Here is a 27,297-nt window from a genome sequence, read left to right as displayed (position 1 = left end):
TTCTGTAATTTTCCAAACATTAATTTAAGGTGATAAATGTTCCAGTCCAGAGGAGGACAATTACTTTGCAGTTTCACAATAACCTATACCTAGAAGGACTCACCACATAACTGCTATATTTTCTTACCTTATAAAGGTAAGAACACTTATGATCACTGAAGTCAAAGCCTGGATTTCTCACTAGATGTGTTAATATTAGCATTAAAAGACTACTCCTTGTAAATTTGTCTGAAATTTGTAAAATTGACTGGATTTACACTCTAAATTTAGGCTTTTTTTCTGGCTTTCATGTTGGGGGGACATTGATCCAACATTCGATCTGACTTGTTAGACTGGAATTCTTGGTTATTTGCAGTACCAAGAATCAGCTGAACAATGAATGCGGAAAAACTGGACATCAGTTCAAAGTCATTGTACACAAACACATTTTATTGCAAGCTTTAACATGCTTCAAATTAATATTACATTCTTATTGGTTGCTGACAAAGCTGGGGACAAAGTTTGTGTTTTGGGGGCTTTTTAAATTAAGGATATGACAAGGCCAACATTCATTGCCTATTGCTAATTCTCCTTCATGGGGGCAATGAGTTGCTTTACTGAGCAGCTGGAATCCTTCCTGCAGTGCTATTGGTATGGAGCTTCAGGATTTAGATACAATGACCATATATTTCCAAGTAAGGTTTATGATTTGGAGGGAAGTTTGAAGATGGTGGTGTTTCCATGCACCTGCAGTTCTTGTCCTTGGAGGTAGAGATTGTGAGTTTTGAGATGCTGTTCGCTGAGGCAGACATGAGAGCTTATTGCAATGACACAGTACAAACAGAGACCGTAGCCTTAATACTTTTACAATAAGAGTACACAGACAGCAGGGATGAAAACTGCCTTCTTGGTAATTTTGTGATGGATCTGCAGTGTTTCTTTTCCGTTTTTTTCATAGGGATAATACTTATAGATGGATTTGCGATGACTCCATTCCAATAATCCTATCCTGGCAGCAGTGCTTCTATGCTTAAGATGGTTCCTCCCTATCAACAGAATTACTGCAAAATAAAAAGAGATAACAGCAAAGTAAAAAAAAAACTGTAAAAGCAAAGTAACAAGAACTGCAAAACCAAGCTTGGAAATTGTGCAGAGTTTGCCTGACCAACTGTAACTCCAGTGTCAGGCTGGTGGAATCCTTCAAGAGATTTGTAAATTGCCTCCTTCTCCTCCACCAACCTCCTCCCCCATGGAATTCAAAGTTCAATGCAGAATAATTCAAAATCAATAGTATCAACACATACCTTGAAGTTACGTTTCCTCCCGATATTGGTTGCAGTGGTATTTCTTCCTTTAGAAAAAATAATAATCATTTTTACTTTTAGCAGCTCCCTTCTACACTTCCTTATGATTTACGATCTTTGTTAGGAACATGCTTCTTTCTAATTTATTGTTACAAAATGTAAACTATTGACTTAGTTTAAGCTAATTTGGTAGTGGAATTGAATACAGGGTAGGAGTATATGGGGTGGTGCAGCGGGAGGAAAAGGCAAATCGAGGAGGAAAGCTCTCAGACCAGTAGGCAGAGCACACATGGACTTAACAAGGAAGACGGGAGGAATACAAGCCTGAATTGCATCTATTTTGTTGCCAGGATTCTGTCAAGTCTGATGAATTGAAGGTGTTGATTAACACATATGATATTGCTGCTATCAGGGAGATGTGGTTGAAAGAAAAGCCAACTGGCAACTCAACATTCCAGGGTATAAAATCGTCAGGCAAGGAGTCCATTTACAGGGAAATTCTGTCTGACTAATGTGAATTTTTAGGGAAGGTGTGAAGTATATTGATGGGAGTCATGTAGTTGGTACAGTTTACATGGACTTCAGTAAGGGCTTCGATAAGATCCCATGTGAGAGACTAGTCCAAAAGGGAAAAGTCAATGGGATCCAGGATAATTTGGCAAATTGAACTGGTAATAGGAAGCAGAGGTTGATGGTCGAGGATTGTTTCACAGTTGGAGGCCTGTGACCAATGGTGAACCACAGAATTCAGTGCTGGGACCCTTGTTGTTTGTTTATATATTAATGATCTGGAGGTCAATTGTACGTGGTATGATTAGTAAGTTCACAGGCGACACAAAAAAATGGTGGCGTTTTTGATAGTGAGGCGGTTGGTCTTAAACGACAGAACAATATTGATGAGTTCGTCTGATGGGCAGTGAAACGGCAGATGAAGTTTAATCCTGAGAAATGTGAGCCGATACACTTTGTGAGTACGAATAAGATGATAATATCACAATGAATGGTAGGACTCGAGAAAATACTGAGAAATAAGGAGACATGACGTACACGTCCAAGGATCTCTGAAAGCATCAGCCCAAGTATATAAGGTGGCTCAGAAGGGATGTGGGATATGTGCCTTCATTAGCCAGGAAACAGAATACAAGAGTGAGATGTACAGCTAAATAAAACAATAGTTAGTCCACAGCTGGAACTCCGTGTGCTGTTGTGGTTGCCCACCATAAGAAGGACATGATTCAATGGAGAGGGTGCAGAGGAAGTTCACCAGAATATTGCTTGGGACGGTGCACTTCTGCTATGAGGGTACATTGGGTTTGCTTTTTATTTTGGACTGGAGAATGGACAGGGTGTACCTGACTGAGGTGTACAAAAGTAATGAAGGGAAAGAAAGTAAGAAATGTTTTCCCTTGGCTGAGCTGTCTGCAACCAAAGAGCGTAGGTTCGAGGTTAGGAGTAGGAGACTGAGAGTAAATCTGTGGAAGTTTTGTTTTCACCCTGAAGGTGGTTAAGTCTGGAACACACTGCTTGAAGGGGGTGTTAGAGGCAGGTACTCCAACAGCATTTGTGAAGTGTTTGGATGAGCCCTCAAAATGCCACAGCAGAGAAGGTTACGGACAAAATGCTGTAAAATGGGATGAGTATAGTGTAGCGGTTAGTGTAACGCTATTACAGCGCCAGCAACCCGGGTTCAATTCCGGCCACTGTCTGTAAGGAGGTTGTATGTTCTCCCCGTGTCTGCATGGGTTTCCTCCGGGTGCTCTGGTTTCCACCCACATTCCAAGACGTACGGGTTAGGAAGTTGTGGGCATGCTATGTTGGCGCCGGAAGCGTGGTGACACTCGTGGGCTGCCCCCAGAACACTCAACACTAAAGGATGTATTTCACTGTGTTTTGATGTACAAGTGACTAATAAAGAATTCTTATCTTACTTGATGGCTGGCAGAGATACACTGTGTTTATTTCTGCGCTTTATGACTCCATGACTAAAATAAAATGCAATCAGAAAAGTTGTGAACTCCTATGCGAGGAAGTTTGGAAAGAGATATACATGCTGAAATTTCTGTGCTTCCAAAGTGCAGGGGAGTGGGTGGAGAGTGTGGTTGCTGAGACTGAGGGAAGGGATTAAGGGCAGTGATGGTTGTGATGCATGGATGGTTGGCAGCTTCTGACAGCCAATCTGACCCAATGATGACTCTACTCAAACCCAAAAACGTAGCGGCACAGTAGCATAACAACTTGCGTAACGCTATTACAGCACCAGTGACCTGGGTTCAACTCCCGCTATTGCCTTTAAGGACTTTGTACGTTCTCCCCGTGTCTGGGTGGGTTTCCTCCGGGTGCCCCGGTTTCCTCCCACATTCCAAAGACATACAGGTTGGGAGTTGTGGGCATGCTATGTTGGCAGCAGAAGAGTGGCAACTCTTGCGGGCTGCCCCCAGCACATTCTTAGCAATGCAAAAAGACGTATTTCACTGTGTGTTTCGATGTCCATGTGACTAATAAATAAATATCTTAATTTTCCGTCTTTACGTTTACAGCAATGCAGGTATTGCACTGTAGGAGGGCACTGTGGGAGAGTGGCAAAATCAACTCAGAGCAGCACCGTTCCACTTCGAATGGGGGCTGAAGGAAGATAGCTGGCCTGCTGCAAACAGCTGCTTCTTCCCTAACTGGGGTAGATCATTCCTTGCTGAATAACTCAGAGTAATGGCTCCATTTCCAATGTCCTTTTATGCCAGTACTAACAGGGCTACGAAGTTGGTCAAGCTCCTCTTGTTGATGTGAAGTTGAGGTCTGCGTTCTCTGTTTCTGCCTGTGTTTTGCATCTGTAGATTAGACCACATAACAAGTTGTTTTAATCTTCAAATTTACTGAACAATTTAGATAATTGATTCAGAAATAGGACAATTTCCCGAGAATACAGTGATATTGGAACTGTATATGCTTGGAATTTAACGCTCCCCAAGTTTCCTCCTTTCCGAAGGTCATCGGTTTGCAATGTTCACTCTGTTTCTTTCTCCAGAAATGCTGCCTGACCTGAATGGATTCATCATTTTCCGATTTTATTTCAAATTCCAGTACCCACAATATCAGCGTGAGTTCAAGTCCCCCCTCCCCAGCATACTACCGGCTATCGTCCAGGCCATTGAGAACAAACTTGATGAACTAAAAGCGAGTCTGACCTATCAAAGGGAACTGAGGGGCTGCTGTGTGCTCTGTCTCACTGAAACGTGGCTTACACCTGCTTCATCCGACTGCGCCATACAACCCGATGGCTTCTCAATTCACTGGATGGACCGTACAGCGTCCTCAGGCAAAGCAAGAGGCGGAGGGGTCTGCTTACTTATCGACTCCTCATGGTGCTCAGACGTGACAGTCCTGTCCTGCTCACCTGACTTGGAATATCGAACGGTGAAGCGCTGCCCATACTACCTGCCATGAGAGTTCCCTTCAGCTATCCTAACAGCGATCTACATCCCACCCCAGACGGAGGTGAAGCCTGCACTCAGTGAGCTTGTCTAAATGATCAACAGCCTTGAAACAGGATACCCTGAGGCCCTCTTCATCATTGCCACCAAATTCAACTAGGCCAACTTCAAGAGTGTGTTACTGAAGTATTACCAGCACGTCTCCCGTCCCACCAGAGGCCCAAACATCCTTGACCATTGCTACACAACCATCAAAGACGCCTACTGATTCAACCCCTACCCACACGTTGGTAAGTCAGACCACCAGGCTGTGCTCCTTCTCTCTGCGTACAAACAGAAACTGAAACGGGAGGATCTGGTGGAGAAAGTTCTACGGTGCTGGTCTGAGGAAATAGATGAGCTTCTATGCAACTGTTTTGAGTCAGTTGACCGGTCCACGTTCAAAGACTCAGCAGCCAACCTAGAAGAGAATGTCACCACCATCACAACTTTATGAGCAAGTGTGTTGAACTGTGTACCAAAGAGGTTAATCCAGGTGTTCCCAAACCAGAAACCATGGATGAACTGGGAGATCCACTCCCTACTGAAGTACAGGACTGTGGTCAAATCCAGGGACACTGATCTCTAAAAGAAATCGAGATATGACTTTCGTAAAGCTATCAGGGATGCCAAGAGACAATACCAGTCCAAAATCGAGGCCCAGACCAGCTGTTAGTTGTGGCAGGGCTTACATGCTATACTGGGCTACAAAACAAAGTCGGGCAGCATTGCCGACAACAGTGCATCCCTTCCTGACACCCATCTCGACAGCCTCCAATGCACCTGTACTCGCAGTTACTGTTGCAGAAGTCAGATCAGTTTCCGCAGAGTGAACCCACAGAAAGCATTTGGCCCGGATGGAGTCCCCGGCCGTGTCCTTAGATCCTGCACAGATCAGCTGGCGGGTGTATTTGCAGACATTTTTAACCTCTCCCTGTTTCCACCTGCTTTAGGAAGACCACTATCATCCCAGAACCAAAGAAAAACAAGGTGACATGCCTTGATGACTGCTGCCCAGTGGCTCTGACATCTACCATCATGAAGTGCTTCGAGAAGCTGGTCATGGCACGCATCAACTCCAGCCCCCCAGACAACCTTGACCCACTGCAGTTCACCTTCTGCTGAAACGGGTCTACAGAGGATGCCATCTCCCTGGCCCGACACTCATCTCTGGAGCATCTGGACAGTAAAGACACCTACGTTAGACTGTTGTTTATTGACTACAGCTCCACCTTCAATACCATAATCCCAAGCAAACTCATCTCCAAACTCCGAGACCTGGGACACAACACCTCCCTTTGCAACTGGATCGACTTCCTGACCAACAGACTGCAATCAGTGCGGATAGGCAGCAACACCTCCAGCACGATTATTCTCAACACTGGTGCCCCACAAGGCTGCGTCCTCAGCCCCCTACTTTACAGTCTCTATACACTCACGACTGCATGGTCGGATTCTGCTCTAACTCCACCTATGTTTGCAGATGACACCACAGTAGTGGGTCGTATCTCAAATAATGAGTCCAAGTACAGGAAGGAGATAGAGAGCCTAGTGACATGGTGTCATGACAACAACTTTTACCTCAATGTCAGCAAAACAAAAGCGCTGCTCATTGACTACAGGAAGGGGGACGGTGCATAGGCTCCTGTTTACATAAATGGTCCTGAGGTCGAGAGGGTTGAGAGCTTCAAGTACCTGGGAGTGAACCGACAGCCTGTACTGGTCCAACCACATAGATGCCACGGCCAAGGAAGTTCATCAGCGCCTTTACTTCCTCCAGAGGCTAAAGGAAGTTGGCATGTTCCCGCTGACCCTCACCAATTTTTAGAGATGCACCATAGAAAGCAGCCTATCTGGATGCATCACGGCTTGGTACAGCAACTGCTCTGCCCAGGACTGCAAGAAACTGCAGACACTTGTGAACATAGCTCAGCACGTCAAGAAAACTAGCCTCACCTCCATGGTCTACACTTCCCGCTGCCTCAGTAAAGCAGCCGACATAATCAAAGACCCCACCTACCCCTTACACTCTCTCTTCTCCCCCCCTCCCATCGGGCAGAAGATACAAAAGCCTGAAAGCACGTACCACCAGGCTCAAGGACAGCTTCTATCCCACTGTTATAAGATGATTGAAAGGTCCCCTTGTATGATAAGATGAACTCTTGACCACACAACCTCCCTCGTCATGGCCTTGCACCTTACTTTCTGCCCGCACTACACTTTTTCTGTAACTGTAACACTTTATTCTGCATTCTGTTATTGTTTTTCCCTTGTACTATCTCAATGAAATGATCTGTATGAATGGCGTGCAAAACAAAGTTTTTCACTGTGCCTCGGTACATGTGACAATAATAAACAAATTTACCAATTTAGACTCTCCTTGTCCTTCCTGAACCCAGAAGCTGCAGTAGCCCCAGGTACAAGAACTGGAAAATCTGCTCCAACTGCTCATTTCCAGTACAGTCCGCCCTGATATATCAACATGCCAGATCATGTACCAGGAATTACCAGCTTTGTATGAAACATATATTTTTAAGTGTTTATCTTACTCAGCAGACAAAGGAGCTTTGTAGTCTGAAAGCTATTATGAGGCTATGACAAGATAAATACTGATGAGGAAAGTGGGCTAAATTTTGCTGGCTGTACACAGTTGTTTCAAAGAAATACATCTGGATTGAGAAGGTTGTCATAATACTATTGGATTGTCAAAAAGATTTCTTAATATCTTTCCTACAGGGAAGAAAGTCTCTCACATGGTCTCCTCTATACTGGAGTACCCAAAGCAGTTGTGCGATTGCTTTGTGGAACACCTGTGTTTAGTCCTCAGGAGTGACCCTGAGCTTCCCGTTGCCTGCCACTTTAATTCCACATCCTACTCTAAGTCTGATCTATCGGTTTATGGCCTGCTGTACTGTGACAGTGAGGCCCAATGCAGGCTTGAGGAACATTACCTCATGTCCTGTCCGGGCATGTTGCAGCCTTCTGGACTCGATATTAAATTCTCAGTGCGTATCAGTCACCCACCTGTGATATTAGCTCAGCTTGGTTTATTTTGTGTCTCTTTGGGAGTGAAGCACAGGCCCAGCCTGACCTGCTGCGCTTGTCCTCCTGCTCTGCAGTTCACAGCTCCCACATTTTTCCATCTGTGTTCTCGCTCCCTGACTGCTCCCATTCACTCACTGACCAGATTACCTTGCTCACAGTTTATCCCCGTGGTCTCTCTGCTTGTACCCCCTCAGAGACACCCCCTTCCCCATCCTCCCTGCAGCTTTACAAGCTTCATCTGTCTCCTTTTCAGTTTTGACAAAGAGTCTTGGACTCAAAATGTTGACTCTGCTTCTGTTCCTGCAGATGCAGCCTGACCTATGGAGCACTTCCAGCATTTTCTGTTTCTGTGCCATGTTTACATGTTTGGCCTTTATGTGATCCCAGATCTACAGTGATATTCAATGCCCTGCTATTGGCAATATATGTTGGCTGTCTGAAATGATTCCAGGCTTGTCAACATTACTGTTCTATTGAAATCTATGCTAAATGTAAGGCTTCTAGATAGCGTGCTTAAATTTACCTTTAACTTATTTAAATCTGTCTTTTTTTCTCTTTGCTATTTTAAGTAATGTTCCAGATTTATGTCATCCATTTCCTTATTAATCTGTAAATCACTTCTCCTGTCCAGAAAGCCCAAGTCTCACAAATCTTTCCTTCTGACATGGATTGAACCTTATTCGCCCCCCTCCACTGTCACTTGGCTATTCTCTGTAATGACCTCGGTATCTCGATAGAGACACAAGAGACCGTAGGTGCTGGAATCTGGAGCAAAGAAATTGCTCGAAGATCTCAGCAGGTCAGGCAGCATCTGTCGAGGTAAAAGGATAGTGACACAAGAGACTGAAGGTGCTGGAAGACACAAGGGACTGCAGATATGCCCTGATGCAGGGTCTTACCCAAACGTCGATTGTCACTTTGCCTCGACAGATGCTGCCTGACCCACTAAGTACTTCTTGCAATTTGTTTTTTTTTTAACTTCAGTATTTTAAAATTTTGTTTTGTAGCTTAGAAATCAATTTGGAGGCTGACCAAGTTGGAGCTTAGTGCAGAATGTTCACGACTTCCTCTGACCTTGTGGCCTCACTATTTTGGTAGCATGTTTACAAAGTCTTATATTAATTTGCAATAACAAATCTGGATCATATCCAGATGTCAGCAAAATTTATTGGCCAGATAGGGAAGATATACAAATATATCAATGGGTATTCATAACATTGAGCTGAAATCCCACTCATTAATTGTATAGCAATATTCACTTAATTATTTTATGAAAATTACTGCAAAATTCAATAGAAGTTTCAATGATCCAGCACTAGCTTTTAAATATGTTCATTTTCCCTTCAAGTCTCCGGAGAACCAACGAGCTGAGCTCAAGAAGGGTCAGTGCATTGAGTGAGATAAGGCAACTAGACAAGATACTAACTGACTAATGGGAAGTGGAAGTCAATGGGGATGTGACAATTGGGGAGGCTACCAACTGTAAGCTCCTGTGTGCAGGAAGCTGCTGTGAAAGGAAAGTGAGATATATTGCACTAGCATTACTGGTATGCATTGAAAGTTCAGCATAAACTAACACAGCCCTTCAGTGAATAGTGAGGAACATAACAGCAGGAAGGAAACACACAGGCTGTGGATTTGGTGGACACATGATTTGGGGCCCCTGCATCAGTTAGGCTAGGACAGCATTCAGGATGTGCTGACATACGGCAAATAACAGACCAGCCACAGAAGTGCTGAACTTCTGCCTCTACTGTGTAAGGGTCTGACCACCTCCCCTTAATATTCAAAAGAAATAGCATCACTGAATCTTCCATTATCAAAATCCTAAAGTCCTTCATTGACAAGAGACACCAGATCAGAGGCTGGGTATTTTGCAGGGAGTAAACGACTTCCTGATTCGCCATTTACATTTGTTTGGGGATTGTTGGTGAGCCAGTTAAATTCCCAGCGTATTTTACGCTTCATTTTGACTTTAAGGCTCTGATTAGCTTTCCACCAGACAGGGGTTGGGCTAAGATGATCCTCTGCCCCTCCCCATAAAAGACAGATAACTGCCTCCGTTCAGTCTGCAAGAGCAACCCTAAGCTTCAAACTCATGAGTTTAATTCACTCTTCTGCTCCATTTTGACTGGTCTGACTGCAGCTTCATACAATGCTAAGTGTAAACCTGATGAACAGCACTTCATCTGACCAGCCATGATACACTTCTTGGAACTTAATACTGAATTTAATAATTTCAGATACTCCAGCCCCTGCCCCTTTTTACACTTCACTAATGTGGCCATATCTTTCTGTTTAAACTTGTTATGTTTATTTCTGTTCTAGTTGACACCAACAGCCAGTTTGTAAAGTAATTGTTACCACCTTGACCACTTTGATTCCCAATTTGAAATTACAAAGATCTCAACTCCACATATCTCTCTCTCTCTCTCTCTCTCTCTCTCTCTCTCTCTCTCTCTCTCTCTCTCTCTCTCTCTCTCTCTCTCTCTCTCTCACTCTCTCACTCTCTCTCTCTCTCTCTCTCTCTCTCTCTCTCTCTCTCTCTCTCTCTCTCTCTCTCTCTCTCTCTCTCTCTCTCTCTCTCTCTCTCTCTCTCTCTCTCTCTCTCTCTCTCTCTCTCTCTCTCTCTCTCTCTCTCTCTCTCTCTCTCTCTCTCTCTCTCAACATCCTTATTCTGACAAAGAGTCTTTGAGCTAAAACATTGGCTCCGTTCATCTATCCATGGTTGTTGCCTGACTTGCCGAGCATTTCCAGCACTTTCTGTTTCAGATTTCTAGAATCTGTAGTTTTATGATTCCATTTGTTGACGTGAAATGTTAACTCTGTTTCTTCCCCCACGGACACTGCACGATCCACTGAATGCTTCCAACATTCTGTTTCCGTTTTGAGTTTTCCTACGACTGTAATTTTTTGCTCCATTTGGAGCATTTTGTTTAAATGCTCCCTATAACCAACCTCATTAACCAAGCTTTTGGTTACCCCTTAACATTTTCTTCTTTGATTGGAATCAATGTAGTAATTCTGTGGTGTGTAGCTTTGTGTGCTATGCAACAGAATTTTAACCAAAATCCAACTTGCATGCATGGAAGATGGTAAGCTGCCTTCAGATCCTCTATGTATGTTTATGCAAAGGCATCCAGACCTGTAGAATGACGTGTAACAGTGTCAAATGCACAACCACATGCCACAAAAATTAATTGAGGATTCATAACCTGCAACTATTCTGGGATCTGGGTCAGAAGTAGGCCGACACTGTGGATGAGAGGCCTGCTTCGGCAGAACTTGCCTGACCAAGTCTGATAGAATGGAGTCCAGAGCTTCGAATAACCTAAAGGGATAGGTCCCCATTAAATTCTCCACTTGCCTCTCACCACATATCCCAGGCCTTCTGCCCCCATCACCCTCACACCTACCGCTTGTGAACCCGCTTCCTCCCCACCATCCCATCACAACCGCCATAGTCTCCCAGCTGATCATGACTCCACCTCCCGCACAGATGCTTACCTCACCCTTCAGATCCTAGTTCTTGCCTGGCGGCAACTGATGTAGCAAAGGGTGACCAAGGGGAGACTTTTGTGCAAAATGTCAAAGCTGGATACTCGTGTGAAACAGAGTTCTGCAAGGTGAGCTGATGTACAAAATATGTGTTGGCCCACTGCTTACTGCTCTTTTCCAAGTGTACATCAATTTCTAGACCAAAGCATGCCTATTATGTTTGAACAAATCATCTTGAAATATGTTACTTTGCAGCATATACAGTATACATTGTTTCTATGACACAGTATTTGTTGTACTTGTGGTAATGTTACTTACAAAATCTGGCGTAAGTTGCAAAGACTGCAACGAGAATAACCAATGGCACTACCACAGCAGCGATTATACTTGTTTGTAGATTGCCCGATGCTTCACATCCTTTTCCTGTCAATAGACATCATGATGTAAATAAATAGACTGCAGTTCTAATTGGCACATTAGCTGAAATTCACAAGTAATCTAAAGGGATCCAAAAATACAAATTTCAAAAAGTCTTGTGCAACTTCCATCTCTTAACAGAATATGTAGAATTGACAGCACATTATGCACTGTGCCCAAATTGCCTTTGTATTGAAGATAAAGGTTAGAATTTTATTGAGTCACACAACACAGAAACAGGCCCTTCAGCCCAACTGGTCCATGCCGACCAAGATTCCCATCTAAACTAGCCCCATTTGCTTGTGTTTGACCCATATCGCTCCAAACCTTTCCTATCCGTGTACCTGTCCAAGTGTCTTTTAAGTATTGTTAATGTACCTGCCTCAACCACTTCCTCTGGCAGCTCATTTCATATACGGACCACCATCCGGGTGAAAAGCTTGCCCCTTAGATTTCTATTAAATCTCTCCCCCTCACCTTAAACCTATGCCGTCCAGTTCTTGAATCCCCAACCCCGGGAAAAAGTCTGTATGCATTCACCCGATCTATGCCCCTCATGATTTTATACACCTCTTTAAGATCACTCCTCATTCTCCTTCACTCCAATGAATAATCTCCTAGCCTGCTCAATCTCTCTCTATAACTCAGTCCTTTGAGACCTGGCAATATCCTTGTAAATCTTTTCTGCACTCTTTCCAGCTCAATAGCATCTTTCTTATCCTTCCATCAAATCAAGGTTACCCAAATCTTGGTAGTCAAGGTGCAGTAGGCAGACACTCAGAGCCAAGCACCAAGCCATCATCAATGCATTCATTGAAGCATGTAAGAGAATTTTACTCCATCTCTGAGCAAACCATCCAAACTATCTGGCAGACTGCTTCATCGCCAGAACACACCAACAAGCACCAAGACCTTGCTTGGCTTGCAGTGAGAAGGGCCGTCCCTGTCAGAACCAGTCAACGTATCATCCCCAACGCACGCTGCCCTTGGGACGGCTGCGGTGGGGAAGAGATGGTCACCTTCTCTTTGCAGACTGTGGAGACAGATGCAAGGGTCTGAATCCTGGTTCATCTCCAGCAGCTGCGTAACAGAAGACTCTGATCTACGGGCTGTTCCCAGGGGCACACATCGAGACAGACATCAAGTGCTGCTGAAAGATCAACAACTCAGTGAAATTCGCCCTTTGGTCTGCCGAAACTCGTTGGTCTCCCAGCACTGCGAGATGTCCGTAGGGGAATGCTGCCGGCTGGCACATTCCAGGCTGCGGGAGTCCGTGCTGAGGGACGCACTGAAGCTGGGTGCAGCCAATGCAAAGGATCTGTGGGGAAGGACCACAGTCTCGGCTCCTTCCGCTACCGCACATGGAGGGGCTGAGGTGGGTGGGGAAGCCCCTCAAATAATGAAATGGTGCATAACCCCAGGGGGCCACATGAGTGGTAATGGTTCCAGGGTTTTAAAAAAAATAAGTTAACACTAATGAAAGTTAATGAACATGAATGTAAAAGGTTTTACACTGTTTTTTCTTTTGCATGTATTTTTTCATTATTGTGACTAAAGTTTATTATTAAAATATTTAAAAAATCTCTACACAGAAAGCGAAGAGGTTTGAGAATTTTCTTCACTAGAAACACTATGTCACAAGGAGTAGCTGAGATGGGGATTATTGCACCTCATAAGAGGGAAACTAGATTATTTTTTGATGTGGGACTCAGGGGAAGGAGTGGTTCAGTGCAGTTGTTCTTTGATTGGCCCGGTGAAGTGTAGCATAGATACAACAGGCCAAATGCCCTCCTCCTGGGTGCTGAATTTTGGTTTCAAGGCTTTCCACAGCACTTCTCAAGAATTACCACAGATGTTTTTCTAATATCTCATGGATTGTTACTTTAAGAATTAATTTTTTGAGCAGGACTTTATCAATTCACACTCACCAGCTTGTTTCATTATTTCTGAAATCAGAATTGCCGATGAACAAATCACAATGATTCCACTCACTGGAGTTACCACATCCAGCGTGACACGGCAAACTGTCAGCAAAGAAAACAGAAGGTATTACAGAACTTACAACAAATGCTCACAATCCAAAGCCAACACACAAAGCACTGGAGGAACTCAATGGGTCAGGCAACGTCTACAGAGGGAAATGGACTGTTGATATTTTGGGTTGAGACCCTTCATCTGGACTCAAGTCTCATTTGGAGTCCAGATGAAGGGTCTTGACCCAAAACATCGACTGTCCTCTTCCCTCCACAGATGCTGCCTGACCCGCTGAGTTCCGCTAGCACTCTGTGTATTGGTCCAGATTCCAGCAACAGTAGCCTCTTGTGTCTCCGCAACCCTAAGCCCTCTGTCCCCAGCTGTGCCTGAGGAGAACTTTGCTCGTCGAGAACAGTAGAGGTTTACTAGACAATTATGGGTTAGGTGGGTGCATTGAAAATAGGAAGAATCTTTAAGGTAATGACCAAAAATATCAGGTGACATCTCTCCCTCTCTGCCCACTTCTCTTGGACTTGTTATTTGTTCTGCCCACGGCTGGCTCACCCTGGCTTGCTGGTAGATTGTGGACTTCCTCACCTGCTCACTGCAAGGTGGGAACATGCTGGAGGCTAAATGTGTATGGATTCAACCATGCAATTATCATTGAGTCAGGGAGTTACAGAACCTCAGCCAAGGGGTGGAATACACCGTATCTGGCCATGCAGCCTGACCCTGGCATCTAGTGTGACCCCATTCCTTGAATAGGATTACCAAACTTATTTACCAGGTGGATTTAGAGTCAAGGAGACATTTAGCACAGAAATGGACCCTTTAGCCCTCACTAACCATTACCCAATTACGCTACCCCTGCACTAATCTGATTTTATCCTCGCCACATATCCTCAGCTCTGCCCAGCTTCCACCATTCACCTCCAGACTAGGGGTAATTTATAGTGGCCAATTAATCCACCAACCACCGTGTATTTGGAATGTGGGACAAAACCAGCGGACCTGGAAGGAAGTCACTTGGTCATGGGCAGAACGTGCAAACTCCACACAGACAGCACTGGAGGGTGAGACTGAACCTGGGTTGCTGGAGCTGTGAGACAGCTTCTTGACCAATTGCACCACTGGGCCACAGGTACTGTATAAAAGGTTTTGTAATTTATCTTTTGCTTGTTTTTCTTTATTTCACGATATGTTTACGTTTAATTAATTAACAGCAACTTTAATGTTTCTAATTTTAATTATAATTGATTTTCATAACTCACTTTTCTCTCAACCATTTCCAAATGCCTCTGATTATTACAGACGGATGGAAATGATGGAGAGGCCTCCCAGCAGCACAAGGTATCAGAAGCCATCAGTGTGGTCTGTAGTTCTCTCCCACTTCAACCGAGTCACCGCTGCTGTCCCACTGCGCCTTGTGACAGCGTTACAGCAGCAGCATCAGAACTGAATTGGAAACTGCAGGGGCACAAGGATAGAGCAGCCACGAGGACAATGCGGGTGGTGACCGTGAGACCGAGGCTGAGAGAAGCATGATCTGCCCCAATCATCCAAGGAGCAAGAATATTAGCTCATCAGCTTCCTCTGCCAAAAGCGTATTGCCTATGTCAGGGTGAGGATGTCTGTCTTTGCTCAGTGTTGACACTCTGGCCTCCAGGCTAGAGGATTAACTCCACCTGGAAGCTTGAGTACATATAATTGGCTAGCACATTGGTATGACATCGTGTATGGGACCATCTTTTGCATGGGACATTAAACTAAAATCATCTTCATTCTCTCAGTTGTGATACAACCACATGGCATAATTTGAAAATCAGCTGGAGAGCTCTCTTCGGTTTTCAAGTCAATATTTTTCCCTCAACATCTAACATTGGAAGTCCTGATCATTTCTTTCATGGTGATTTTGGAAACCTCTTTATACACAACTTGCTGACCAAATTTCCTTCATTCCAACAGTGACCACATATCAAAAGATAATTCACGGGTGGTAAGGTACTCTGGGACGTTCATATCTATGAAAGGATCATGCAAGTTCTAGCAAAGCACGCTTGTCTCATTCCCAAGGTACAGAACATAATTACTAATACACCCATGCTATTTACAAAATATGCTCTTGATCACTTTTATATCTATATCAATATTTTATATCTAAAAATATGAAAAATAATTCTATATAAATATCTATATATTTATATCTAGACCACAAGCTTATAAAAATGTAATTATATTTCATAAAAAATTATAAAAAGTTACTCGCATAAAGCTTATCAAAAGTTTATATAAAGAGCTTCCTCCCTGTTCAAAATTTGTTGCTGATGGTTGCAACCATAATGACGTTAACAGTGACATTGCTCCTGATATTGCAAAAATCAGTGATAAGGTTATTTTGTGTCTTCTGGTCTGGGTTCATTGTCTAAATTTTGAATGACACTTCATTTCTGTTGTGTTTTCCTCAGATATTTATTCACTTGCAATAATTGCAGCACAGATTGAGGCCATTGCTCCTTTGCCGGGTTGAATTCATGGCCTTGATCTACCAGCATAGAAACCCTGCCCTTTGTTTCAGACTCTTCCTGACCCGTGACTCCAATCCGGGTTTGGGGGAGGGTGCAGAGGGATGGTGTTTATAAGTAACTTGAGGATGGATGCCCAAGCTAGTGGAGCCTGCTCACAGTATAAGCCTAAGAATACAACTGCCCCTGGGTGATAAATACAGGCTGACCTACACATCCGGGCCATGCCATCTTCTCACTGCTACCATTGGGCAGGAGGTACAGCAGCCGGAAGTCCACCACCAGGTTCAGGAACAGCTACTTCCCTTCAACCATTCAGTTCTTGAACTGGCTCAACCCTAATCACTACGGTTTAGCAACACTATGACCACCTTCTAATTGTGTTCTTTCTTGTAAAAATTGTGTAAAATTTACGTTTAATTCGTCTTACTTGTGAATGCGGCTTATCTGATGCTATGTGCCTGTGATCCTGCTGCAAGTAAGTTTTTCATTGCACCTGTGCACACATTGACGTGCAGATAACAATAAACTCGACTTTGACAAAAGCTTGCATTTATGTAGCAACTCTGATGTCATTAAACATCTTAAAGTAATTAATTGGAATGGTTACCAAACAAATGTGAATGGAGGCGATATAAGGAGACACTTGGGAAGATGGTCAAACTCGGTCAACATTGTGATTTATGACAGCTAAAAATACTCTCCCTTATGGAAGATAATGGTGGAGATGTTTATATAGGGAGCTAAGTCCAGAAGCATTGAAAGGCTGGATCACTGTGGTGATGATACAAATTTGATATCCCAATGTCGAGATTTGGATGAGTTCAGAGACAAAGGGGAGGGGGAGGTTACAGCACTGGAGCACGTTACAGAGATGGGATAGATTGAAGATAGCTGAGCACATTAGAATCGAGGTGTAATCAAATCAGCTGTCAATGTGGGTTGGTGAACACAGGGGGAAGTGAATAAATGGGACAGGGAATGATGCAAGTTCTGAACAGTGGGGGATTGGATGAGGGCAGTTTTGAAGCCTTGGAGGCTGCTCAAACTGGGCACTGGAAGTCTGACTGTGGAGGGTGTAGATCCTTGATCTGTGGTTCTTTCAGGAGTGGTCTTGTTGCTCTTGGTTGCTGTGTGCTGCCTCAATGACAGGGTAAATGAGCAATTATACATCACATCTCCCTTCAGTGGCAGGGCAACTGGGATTTTCTCTTGTCTCTTGCAAACAAGCAGAAATATAACTGAGCTCTCTTCCTTGCGTATCTCTTAAAGAAGCAACCGTGTAATTGGACTCAATCAGCTCAATAACAAGGCTTGAAGATAATAAGATAAGATAAGAGATAGATTTCTTTATTAGTCACATGTACATCGAAACACAGTGAACTACATCTTTTTGTGTAGAGTGTTCTGGGGCAGCCCGCAAGTGTCGCCACGCTTCCGGCACCAACATAGCACGCCCACAACTTCCTAACCCTTTCTTTGTCTTTGGAATGTGGGAGGAAACCGGAGCACCCAGAGGAAACCCACGCAGACACGGGGAGAATGTACAAACTCCTTACAGACAGTGGCCGGATTTGAACCTGGGTCACAGGCTCTGTAAAGCATTACACTAACCGCTACGCTACCGTGCCTGATAGATCGGTGACTAGGTAGAGAAAGCAGGTTAAGTTTCCTGAGAGAAACTTACAGAGATATGTTCATTCTGTTTAAGTAATTGGTTCAAGGAAATAATCTCTTGGAAGATGAATCCATGAATGTGTTCAATGTTTTGGGAGACATACTGATCAAATCCACAGGAACAACAGGATTCAATAAAAATGTGTTAAAGCTACAGAGAGCACGGGGTATAGTAGAAAAAGATGAAGTTAATGGACCTCTTTAAGTGAAGTAGAGACTGCTAAGAAGTTTAACCTGGGGTCTTAAACGTGTTCTATAAATAATAACATAACTCTTATTTGAACTTACGTTTGGTTGACAACATGTTATTAAACCATTCGATGTCATAGCTCTTCATACTACACATCGATAATATGATCAGTGTTAGCAGAAGACACGAAAGCACTATCATGGTCACTGTGGTTCCAGAATGTCCTATTAGAAGAACAAAAACTGGGCAAGATTATGCACATTTATACATGAAATTAAAGCTACAGTGAACATTAGACACTACATAAAAGAAAATCTGAAATAAAAAGAAAATGCTGGAATAAATTGCAGGTCACGCAGTATCTGTGGAAAGAGAAACAACTAACGTTTCAGGTTGAAGATCCTTTATCAGGACTGTGAAAGAGAGAAAGCAAGTTAGTCTAACTAGCTGGGGGAGGCCACTGGGTAGAACAAAGGGAATTTCTGTGATAGGATGAAATAATGTAGCCATTAAATGGGCAGTTAAGCTCCCTTATCTGTGTAATGTGTTGCTAATGTTGTAAGTTCTGGGTAACGTTGTATAGTCTGGCCTGCTAGGTCAATGAAAAAAACAGAAAGAGGGGAATGGCAAGCAAAAATATTCAATCCTGATACAAACAGAAAGAAAGAGCCGTATATCTGAAATTGGAGAATTCCATTCATATTCAATTCAAATTCTCCAATTTCAGGTATATGGCTGTTTCTTTCTGTTTGAATCAGGATTGACTATTTCTGCTTGCCGTTCCCCTTTCTTATTTTTGCCACGTGGGCTGCCACGTGCCCAGATGAAGATGAAGTGTTGTTACTGGAGCTTGTGTCGGGCCTCGTTGTAACAGTGCAGGAAGCCACAGACAGAGAGGTCCGAGTGGGATGGTAGATTGTCATGGCAGACCGTCAGAAGCTCAGGGTCGCTCCTGAGAACCGAGTGCAGGTGCTTCACGAAGTGATCGGTCAGTTGATGCCTGGCCTCTCCAATATAGAGGAGGCAACGATTCACTTGCACTCCTTCCAGCCTGGTGACCTGATTTTGGTGTCCGCAAGTGTGGCCTCCTCTGTACTGGATAAACCACTTGGGTGATCACTTTGCGAAGCAGCCGCGTTCAGTCCGCAGGAGTGATCGTGCGCTTCCAGTTGCCTGTCATTAACCATCCCACTCCCACTCTCATCTCTCTGTCTGTGGCCTCGTGCATTGTTGCAGTGAGGCCCAATGCAAGCTTGAGGAACAAGACCTCATCTTTCCTCTGGGCGTGCTGCAGCCTGCAGGACTCAGTATTGAAATCTGTAACTTCAGACAATTTGCTCTTTCTTTCTGTTGTTAGGGCTGGCCATTTTTGTTACCATTGCTCTTCCTTCTTTCATTTGTATAGCCTGGCCTGGTGGGCATGTCCCAGTAAGACAGACTTACCCAGACTTCATAGCCTTAGGAACATAAAACACAGACAATGGAGCTTAACTGCCCGTTTAATTGCCTTTCTGTCCCCCGTCACCTTCCCCCTGCCTTGTCAGCCACCAAGACCAACTTATTTTCTCTTTTTCTCAGTTCTAATGCAGAGACTTTGATCTGAAACATTTACTGTTTCTCTTTCCATTGATGCTGCCTGCCATTATAATTCACCATCCCACTGCCACTCAGATCTCTCTACTGAGTTTTTCCAGCATTTTCTGTTTTAACTATGTAATGGAATTCCTTTTTTTAAAATAATTTGATACATGGACATTGCAGGTAAGGCCTGGATGTATTGTCCTTTGTATTTTTCCGAGAAAAAGCGGTGATTATTTTCCTTCCTGAACTGCATGTAGTCCACGGAAGTTTACAGCACAGATGTGGGCCAAAGGGCCTGTACTGTGCTGTAATGTTCTGTGTGGCACACGTGGCTCATTGGATTTGTATGAGTAATTTCAAAATGAATTGCTCTGCCCTGCTGATTCCACACAGCCTCCCTAACTTTCTCTGAAAACGTACAGTGGACTCAGTGGTCCAACAGAGGTTACGGTTCAATGACCTTGGTATCAAGGAGATTCTTCCCAACCTATCTATTTACCACCTCAGTGACAACTTTAAATTGATTCAGAGTCAGTTGTGTCCCTCTTCAGCAGCAGGGGTATGAAAGGAAATGTAAAAAGACAAATTTCTCCTCCTCAGTTAATCACCTGTTATCACCATCACTGTCAGTTGTAATTAAAGGGCACACACAGGGTTGTAAAGTAACCCAAGTCCCTTTGCAAGCGTTATGAAACAAAATCTGATGCAGATCTCTTAAAGAGATTAAAAGATATGGCTGAAAGCATTGTCAAGGAAGCAGATTTAAGGAACACCTTAAAGCAAGAAAGACAGGGTTTAATGAGGGAATTGCAGTGCTTAAGGCCTTGGCAACCAAAGAAAAACCTGGCTGTAGTACAGCAATTACAATAGGAATGTGTAAGAATTTGACCACAGATATCGTACTATTCACTGTACTATTATACCCACAGGATAATAGACTATCCAGAAAGCAATCACAAACCGAGAGAGAAACAGGAGCTCATACTGTACCTAGAGTGTTTGTCCAGCATGAAATTGCGGCAACGAGAATGACAAGTGCAAACACTGCAGCAAAATGCAAAAATAGCAGCATGTTTCGTTGAAATGGAAGAGCTGGAAAAATAAACATTAAGTTTCAACATTACACCTCGAGTCACAGGACACTACCATTCAGAAGATGCCCGTTCATCCTGTCATGTCTACATTTTTTTATTGAAAATCTACTTGTTCAATTTTTTGGCAAAGTTCTGCATTTGGGCATCATGAAGTAGAAATACAATTTGAGAACCATTTGCAGTTCAGAGTTTGAGTTTATTGCTGCAAGTTTTTTGTATTCCTCTCATTCCATTTGCAAGTTATGATTAAATCTGGACCACTGCCCTTTCAAGCAGAGATCATCACACATTGGAATTAATCACTTCACACCTCAAAGACCAGAATTTAAGATGGTTTACATAGAACATAGAACAGTACAGCACAATACAGGCCCTTCGGCCCACATTGTTGTGCCGACCTTTAAACCTCGCTCACCTAAGACTATCTAACCCCTTCCTCCCACATATCGCTCTATTTTAAATTCCTCCATATGCCTATCCAGTAAACTCCTGAATTTGACCAATGTACCTGCCTCCACCACCGCCCCAGGCAGCGCATTCCATGCCCCAACCACTCTCTGGGTAATAAACCTTCCTCTGATATCTCCCTTGAACTTCCCACCCATTACTTTAAAGCCATGCCCTCTTGTATTGAGCATTGGTGTGCTGGGCAAATGGCGCTGGCTGTCCACTCTATCTATTCCTCTCAATATTTTGTACACCTCTATCATGTCTCCCCTCATCCTCCTTCTCTCCAAAGAGTAAAGCCCTAGCTCCTTTAGTCTCTCCTCATAATGCATACTCTCTAATCCAGGCAGAACTCTGGTAAATCTCCTCTGCACCCTTTCCAACGCTTCCACATCCTTCCTATAATGAGGCGACCAAAACTAGATACAGTGCTCTAAGTGTGGTCTAACCAGAGTTTTATAGAGCTGCATCATTACCTCATGGCTCTTAAATGCAATCCCTTGATTTATGAAAGCTAACATCCCATAAGCTTTCTTAACTACCCTATCCACCTGTGAGGCAACTTCCAGGGATCTGTGGATATGGACCCCCGGATCCCTCTGCTCCTCCACACTTCCCAGAATCCAGTCATTAACTTTGTACTCTGCCTTGGAGTTTGTCCTTCCAAAGTGTATGACCTTACACTTCTCCGGATTGAACTCCATCTGCCACTTCTCAGCCCAGTTCTGCATCCTATCAATGTCCCTCTGCAATCTTCGACAATCCTCTAAATGCCCATAGATCCTGTCTCTCAGAATCCTTTCCAACAGCTTGCCCACCACAGACGTAAGGCTCACTGGTCCATAATTCCCTGGACTATCCCTACTACCTTTTTTGAATAAGGGGACAACATTTGCCAACCTCCAATCCTCCGGTACAATTTCCGTGGACAACGGGGACTCAAAGATCCTAGCCAAAGGCTCAGCAATCTCCTCCCTCGCCTCGCAGAGCAGACTGGGGAATATTCCGTCAGGCCCCGGGGACTTATCTGTCCTAATATTTTCTAACAGCTCCAATACATCCCCTCTCTTGATGTCAACATGCTCTAGAACATTAACCTTACCAACACTGTCCTCAGCATCATCAAGGCCCCTCTCCTTGGTGAATACTGAAGAGAAGTATTCATTGAGGACCTCACCCACTTCCACAGCTTTCAGGCACATCTTCCCACCTTTGTCTCTAATCAGTCCTACCTTTACTCTCGTCATCCTTCTGCTCTTCATATACGTGAAAAATGCCTTGGGGTTTTCCTTAACCCTACTCACCAAGGCCTTTTCATGTCCCCTTCTTGATCTCCTCAGCCCCTTCTTAAGTTCCTTCCTTGCTACCCTATATTCCTCAAGAGACCTATCTGATCCTTGCTGCCTAAAACCTATGTATGCTTCCTTCTTCCTCCTAACTAGATGTTCCACCTCTCTTGTCAACCATGGTTCCTTCACCATTCTTTCTCTGCCTCACCGGGACAAATATATCCCTACATCCTGCAAAAGATCCCTGAACAACAATCACATCTCCATAGTACATTGCCCTTCAAAATTGTCATCCCAATTCACACTTACAAGTTCCAGCCTTCTAGCCTCATAATTTGACCTTTCCCAATTAAATATCTTCCTGGTCTCTTTGCTCCTATCCTTGTCCATGACAACGCTAAAGGTTAGGGAGTGGTGATCACTGTCCCCCAAATGCTCACCCACTGAGAGATCTGTCACCTGACCCGGTTCATTACCTAAAACTAGATCTAATATGGCATCCCCTCTAGTGGGCCTGTCAACATACTGTGACAGGAATGGGGTATCATATTTCAATATTTACCTCTGTCTCAATTATTAAAATTTTCAACAGTGAACTGTACAAAGAACAAAGATCCCTTACTTATTGTCGTGCTGTCTTCATGAAGACATGAAATTATTATGCCGACGAAGACAGCCACGCCAGAAATTAGGGTGACAATGGACAGAACCAGGGTAGAGTAATGCAGAGATGAAAAACCTGGAATAGTAAATATTATATTAAACATTTTATTTTCAAACAATGTTGGAAATTGCAACAAGGATGTGTTTTTCTTCAAGGCACGACTATGATTGCTCTGAGTAGAAAAGGCTAAAGGGTGATTTAGTAGAATTGATTAAAATTATGAGGAACTTTGATGAAGGACCAGGATAAGTAACCAGAGGGTACAAACTTGAGGTAAACTGCAAAAAAAACAGAGAGCAGATGGGAAGAATTTTGTTTAAGCTGTGACTGCTTATGATCCAGAATGCATTACCTGAAAGCAGACTGGAAGAATAGGACTCTCAAAGAGCCATACTGCCCTGCTGTACTGAATGTCGTGTTTAAAGACACACATGGCTCACAAGGTGAGTCAGTATTGGAACAGAGCGTGTCCAATTCAAAGATCAGTGTCAGTGTAAAGCAACCCTGGTTCCCAAGAAAGAGAGGGTATACTTCAAATGCAAGGTAAACTACACTCTGCCCCAACAATATGAATGGGAATTGCACTCAATTGCTTGTGCTGAACACATACACAGTATTTAGTAGGGGTATATGTTGTACTCATGCTACATAGAGTACAACACATAACCCTGACAAAATATATGTAATTGTTTTACTTGGCTGCACTGAGCTAAATGTTGTAATGCTGCCAGTATTAAAAATGCCACTATGCTGCCAGTATTAAAAATGTCTCTTTAGTGTGTGACTGAAGGTGAACTTCTAAATCTATTCCCAGAATCCACCCTCAGAAATGAGCTTCATAGGATGAGATTCTGTTGGCATACTTTGAAGCTAATTTTATCCTGAACTCTTATGTCAATAAGGACACTGTTCTTGCAGTGTTTCCCAGCATTGTTCTCCACTGAAGTAAAAACTTGGAGGCATTTAAAAACAATGGGAAGTTGTCCAAGAGGCAGTTTACGTGAAGAATGCATCCTCTCAAGTCACGAGATGAACTTAAAAATGTGATTTTCTTCTCATTTTTCCACCCTGGCAAACACAATTAGTGTACATCCTGAAAGTGCACACCAGCAAACTTTTTCTCCATCATAGGAATCTCTAGGCCATTAGTGGGAAACTCCAAGTAAAATCCTGTGACAATACACAGTGTATTCTTGCATCTAATTTGAGTCTAATGGAAAGGCGGGTGGATTGATTTTCAGCAAGAAATGGATTTCACTCACCATGAATAAAAAGTGAATAAGAACTGTTTTCTTTACTAACAGGGTTCTCTATGATGCACCAGTATATGCCACAGTCTGATTTTTTGGCGTTAGTAATAAATAACTTGAGATTGTTTTCCATGAACTGATATCGGCCGTTTGTTATCACTTTGTCGTCTTTCAGCCAGAGAACAGAACTTGCATTTCCCGCAGACACTTGACAGTCCAGTTCAATGTCGGTATCCACAAAGTTGGAGTTAGTGCTGATGGAAGGTTTTGACAGTTGTTCTAATGATGAATGAAAATAGATGGTCTGAGCATTAAAGCAACATTATGGTTTTGTGTCACAGTAGTTATTTAGAAAGAACTCTGTTACTCAGTGCCTGGTCACAACTTAACTTTTCTCTCCACAGATGTTACTTGATTGGCTGGGGATCTCTAGCATTCTCTTCTATTTCAACATTCCAGCAACCACTATTTTCTGAATCTCTCAGTTTCAAAATTGTGTTTTTCTCTCTACATTTACCTACAACAACTACCGCCCCACCCCCATCCCCAATTTATAGTCCAACAGACAGATTAACTGTAATTTACGGCAGGCACGGTAGTATAGTGGTTAGCGTAACACTTTACAGCGCCAGCAACCTGGGTTCAATGCCAGCCACTGTCTGTAAAGAGTTTGTACGTTCTCCCTGTGTCTGCGTGGGTTTCCTCCAGGTGCTCCGGTTTCATCTCACATTCCAAAAGACGTACAGGTTAGGAAGTTGTGGGCATGCTATGTTGGCACCGGAAGCGTGGTGACACTTGCGGGCTGCCCCCAGGACACTCTACACATAAGATGTATTTCACTGTGTGTTTCAATGTACGTGTGACTAACAAGGATCTTAACTTATCTTATTTGTGTTACATGGGCAACCTTGGTTTGCACCCCATCACAGATTGTTCCTCTGTTCTCTCTATCCCTCCCCATGACTGAAACTTAAAACATGCTTGTTTCCTCACTTTTCTAGTTCCAAACAAGGGTTATTGACATAAATATGTAATAGCCACTGTCTTCATTGATCCCTGCCAAAGAGCCATATACTCTAATAAAGCTACATTTCCCCCAATCACTTGAGGGAATTGATCAAAGATATGGCCCTGTTTCAACGTCCACCCAGCTAGTATTGCAATATCACAAAGCACAAAAGAAATACAGTCGCTATCATTCTATACTTGCGTGTTGTCAAATGTTAACTCTGCTTCTTGCTCCACAGATGCTGCCCAACCTGCTGAGTAGCTGCAATATACTCTGTTATTACTTCCGCTATCCATGTGCCTCGCACTAGTTTTATCTGTGTGAGACTGCCTCCTGCAAAGTTAACCATTGACGCGGATGCATGAAGTCATCTGATCTATATTATCAGGACAGAATTTACTTTATGACCCCAATAATATCAGAACACACAAGTATAGAATGATAAGGGACTGCATTTCTTTTGTGCTTTTTGTGATGTTGGAATACTAGCTGGGTGGATGCTGAAACAGGGCTACATCTTTGATTAATTCCTTCAAGTGATTGGGAGAAACGTAGATTTATTAGCATATATGAACTCTTTGACAGGGATCAATGAAGACAGTGGTTATTGCATATTTTAAACAAGATTTCTCTGGCATCACCAACTGTGCAGGCAGATCTATCTTTCATATTCCATGTTGGCCTAAACTTGTCCCACTGCCCAGTTGTGCCCCAGGTCAATGATTGCAGCTTGTGCCAGGAACAGGTACTCACTGGGAGGAGAACAAATTGCATTGTATTGCACTTGATTTTCTTGCAGAAGTATTTCCAAAATGCTTCATGGACAATTAATTATTGCAAAGTACAATCAATCTTTTGCCACATTGACATACTCGGCTAATAATTTTCACAAGATCCAACAAAAAACAAATTAAATGAAAAAGCGATTCTACTTTTTAATGGTTTCAGTCAAGGGGTAAACTTTTAAACCCTTTCATATTTTTGAACACTTTGATTAAATATCCTAAATGCTGGGTTTCTTAGAAAATTAATGGTTAACAATTAAATGAAGTTGTATCTTAAAGCAACAGCGTTTCCATGGTCTGAAAAGTGAGGAATGCTTCAGCAAGGAAATGACTGGGAAGAGACTGATATGAATCAGTAAAATATAATTTTAGTAGCAAGTGTAATGTAGACAAACTCAGTTAGATATAGTGTAGATATGGGAGAGAACGAGCGGCAGTAAGGTGGGTTAGGAGAGCCGGGATATCAGGAGGGAATGAAAGCTACTCAGGGAGAAAGGGGTGTAAAGTGGCAGGGAATTGAGGGAGGCAGTTTTGGGAGGGGGACAGTTAAGGAGACAGGAAGAAGTGATTGAAGCAGGGGTGGATTCCGGGTTGGATGGAGCACTGCAGGGGTGGGCGTCTGTAGAAGATTATTTAGGCAAGATCACGTGTGTTTCTGCGTGTTTTCATGCATGTCCAGATAAATCCCATGCCTCCACCCTGAGTCTTGAAAGTTTAGTCTATTTACATTAGTGCTGTTATTTACTCCAAAGATACTTCCCTCACAAATAACACATGTGTTTCTGTGTGTTTGCATGTGTGTCCACATGCGAGTGTGTTAAGTTCGCAGCACAACCCCTGGTCTGTGACCCTCGTGGGCCTCTTTGCCATTTTACCAATTCTTTGCTTTGTCAACAACAACAAAATGCCGGAAATACTCTGCAGCTCAGGTTATGTCTGTAGGAGGAGAAACAGACTCAGCATTTCAGGCTGGAGAACCTCCATCAGAACTGAAGAGGAGACAGATGAAGCTTGTAAAGCTGGGGTGGGGGGAGTGGTGCAGAGGATGTCGCTGACGGGATGAAATCAGGGTGACCATGGGGATCATCTGTAAACAGGGTTGTCT

At 43.3% G+C, this 27,297-nt stretch overlaps 1 protein-coding gene across 3 annotated transcripts in view; it reads right to left on the bottom strand.

Moving 5' to 3' along the window:
• Positions 1-408: 408 nt before the first annotated feature.
• LOC127586059 (hepatocyte cell adhesion molecule-like) overlaps positions 409-27,297 on the bottom strand; it is a 39,162-nt gene continuing 12,273 nt past the window's right edge. The window contains exons 3-11 of one of the 3 annotated variants that reach the window (XM_052043851.1): positions 24,411-24,677; positions 23,107-23,223; positions 20,645-20,746; positions 18,172-18,297; positions 13,639-13,734; positions 11,612-11,716; positions 4,029-4,108; positions 1,284-1,330; positions 409-1,040 (exon numbers count right to left, since the gene is read on the bottom strand). In XM_052043851.1, coding sequence (XP_051899811.1) covers positions 1,010-1,040; positions 1,284-1,330; positions 4,029-4,108; positions 11,612-11,716; positions 13,639-13,734; positions 18,172-18,297; positions 20,645-20,746; positions 23,107-23,223; positions 24,411-24,677 — 971 coding nt within the window. In that variant the 3' untranslated portion in view covers positions 409-1,009. The remainder of the gene's footprint in view (positions 1,041-1,283; positions 1,331-4,028; positions 4,109-11,611; positions 11,717-13,638; positions 13,735-18,171; positions 18,298-20,644; positions 20,747-23,106; positions 23,224-24,410; positions 24,678-27,297) is intronic. The other 2 variants (XM_052043852.1, XM_052043853.1) reach the window with 2 other exon arrangements.

The sequence above is a fragment of the Pristis pectinata genome, chromosome 34, assembly GCF_009764475.1.
Source record: "Pristis pectinata isolate sPriPec2 chromosome 34, sPriPec2.1.pri, whole genome shotgun sequence".
In the NCBI taxonomy this organism is placed as follows: domain Eukaryota; kingdom Metazoa; phylum Chordata; class Chondrichthyes; order Rhinopristiformes; family Pristidae; genus Pristis; species Pristis pectinata.
The sequence above is the reverse complement of the archived record's forward strand: the minus strand, read 5'-3'. Positions and strand labels throughout refer to the sequence as shown.